Here is a 1,567-nt window from a genome sequence, read left to right on the forward strand (position 1 = left end):
AAGATCATAGAAGCATGGAATGGGTTGGGTTGGCAGGGTCCTTAAAGATCATAGAAACATAAAATGGTCTGGGTTGGAAGGGTCCTTAAAGATCATAGAATGGGTTGGGTAGCAAAGGTCCTTAAAGATCATAGAATCATAGAATGGGTTGGGTAGGAAAGGTCCTTAAAAATCATAGAATCATAGAATAGGTTGAGTTGGCAGGGTCCTTAAAGACCACAGAATCATAGAATGGGTTGGGTTGGCAGGGTCCTTAAAGATCATAGAAGCATGGAATGGGTTGGGGAGGAAAGGTCCTTAAAGATCACAGAATAGGTTGGGTTGGCAGGGTCCTTAAAGATCGCAGAATCATAGAATGGGTTGAGTTGGCAGGGTCCTTAAAGATCACAGAAGCATGGAAAGGGTTGGGTTGGAAGGGTCCTCAAAGATCGTAGAAGCATGCAAAGTGTTGGGTTGGAAGGGTCCTTAAAGATCATAGAATCATAGAATGGGTTGGGTTGGAAGGGTCCTTAAAGATCATAGAACTATGGAATGGGTTGGGTTGGAAGGGTCCTTAAAGATCACGGAATCATAGAATGGGTTGGGTTGGAAAGGTCCTTAAAGATCGTAGAATCATAGAATGGGTTGGGTTGGCAGGGTCCTTAAAGATCATAGAAGCATGGAACTGTTTGGGTTGGAAGAGTCCTTAAAGATCACAGAAGCATGGAATGGGTTGGGTAGGAAAGGTCCTTAAAGATCACAGAATGGGTTGGGTTGGCAGGGTCCTTAGAGATCATAGAACCATGGAATGGGTTGGGTTGGAATGGTCCTTAAAGATCACAGAGGCGTGGAAAGGGTTGGGTTGGAAGGGTCCTCAGAGATCGTAGAAGCATGCAAAGTGTTGGGTTGGCACGGTCCTTAAAGATCATAGAATCATAGAATGGGTTGGGTTGGTAGGGTCCTTAAAGATCACAGAATCATAGAATGGGTTGGGTAGGAAAGGTCCTTAAAGATCATAGAAGCATGGAATGGGCTGGGTTGGAAGGGTCCTTAAAGATCAAAGAAGCACAGAATGAGTTGGCTTGGAAGGGTTCTTAAAGATCATAGAATGGGTTGGATTGGAAAGATCCTTAAAGATCATAGAAGCATGGAATGGGTTGGGTTGGCAGGGTCCTTACAGATCACAGAATCATAGAACGGGTTGGGTTGGAAAGGTCCTTCAAGATCACAGATCACCCCATTTCATTTCAACGGAAATCTCTACCAAAAAAAAACAGAAGAACAGAAGGACCCNGGGTTGGGTTGGAAAGGTCCTTCAAGATCACAGATCACCCCATTTCATTTCAACGGAAATCTCTACCAAAAAAAAACAGAAGAACAGAAGGACCCAGCGGCCAGGACTCGCCTGTTCTGCTCCTCCAGCTTCGCCAGCAGCTCCAGCTCATCGGGGCTGAGGTTCTCGGAGTCGGAGGTGGGCGAACACGCCGGGGCCGAGTTGACGGAGGACAGGGCTTCGTGGGACGACGAGTCGGGGCTGACGGCCGGCGACGCCATCGCGGCCGAACCCGCGGGGATTTCGGGGTCTCAC

General features: G+C 47.4%; 1 protein-coding gene across 1 annotated transcript in view; it reads right to left on the bottom strand.

Moving 5' to 3' along the window:
• The window catches only part of EVI5L (ecotropic viral integration site 5 like), a gene marked incomplete at its 5' end in the record, with an annotated part of 19,328 nt that extends 17,761 nt beyond the window's left edge, over positions 1–1,567 (bottom strand). Inside the window, 1 exon segment of the mRNA XM_021383051.1 lies at positions 1,385–1,567. Within this exon segment, the coding sequence (XP_021238726.1) occupies positions 1,385–1,533 (149 nt within the window).

The sequence above is a fragment of the Numida meleagris genome, unplaced genomic scaffold (assembly GCF_002078875.1).
Source record: "Numida meleagris isolate 19003 breed g44 Domestic line unplaced genomic scaffold, NumMel1.0 unplaced_Scaffold328, whole genome shotgun sequence".
Lineage (NCBI taxonomy): Eukaryota > Metazoa > Chordata > Aves > Galliformes > Numididae > Numida > Numida meleagris.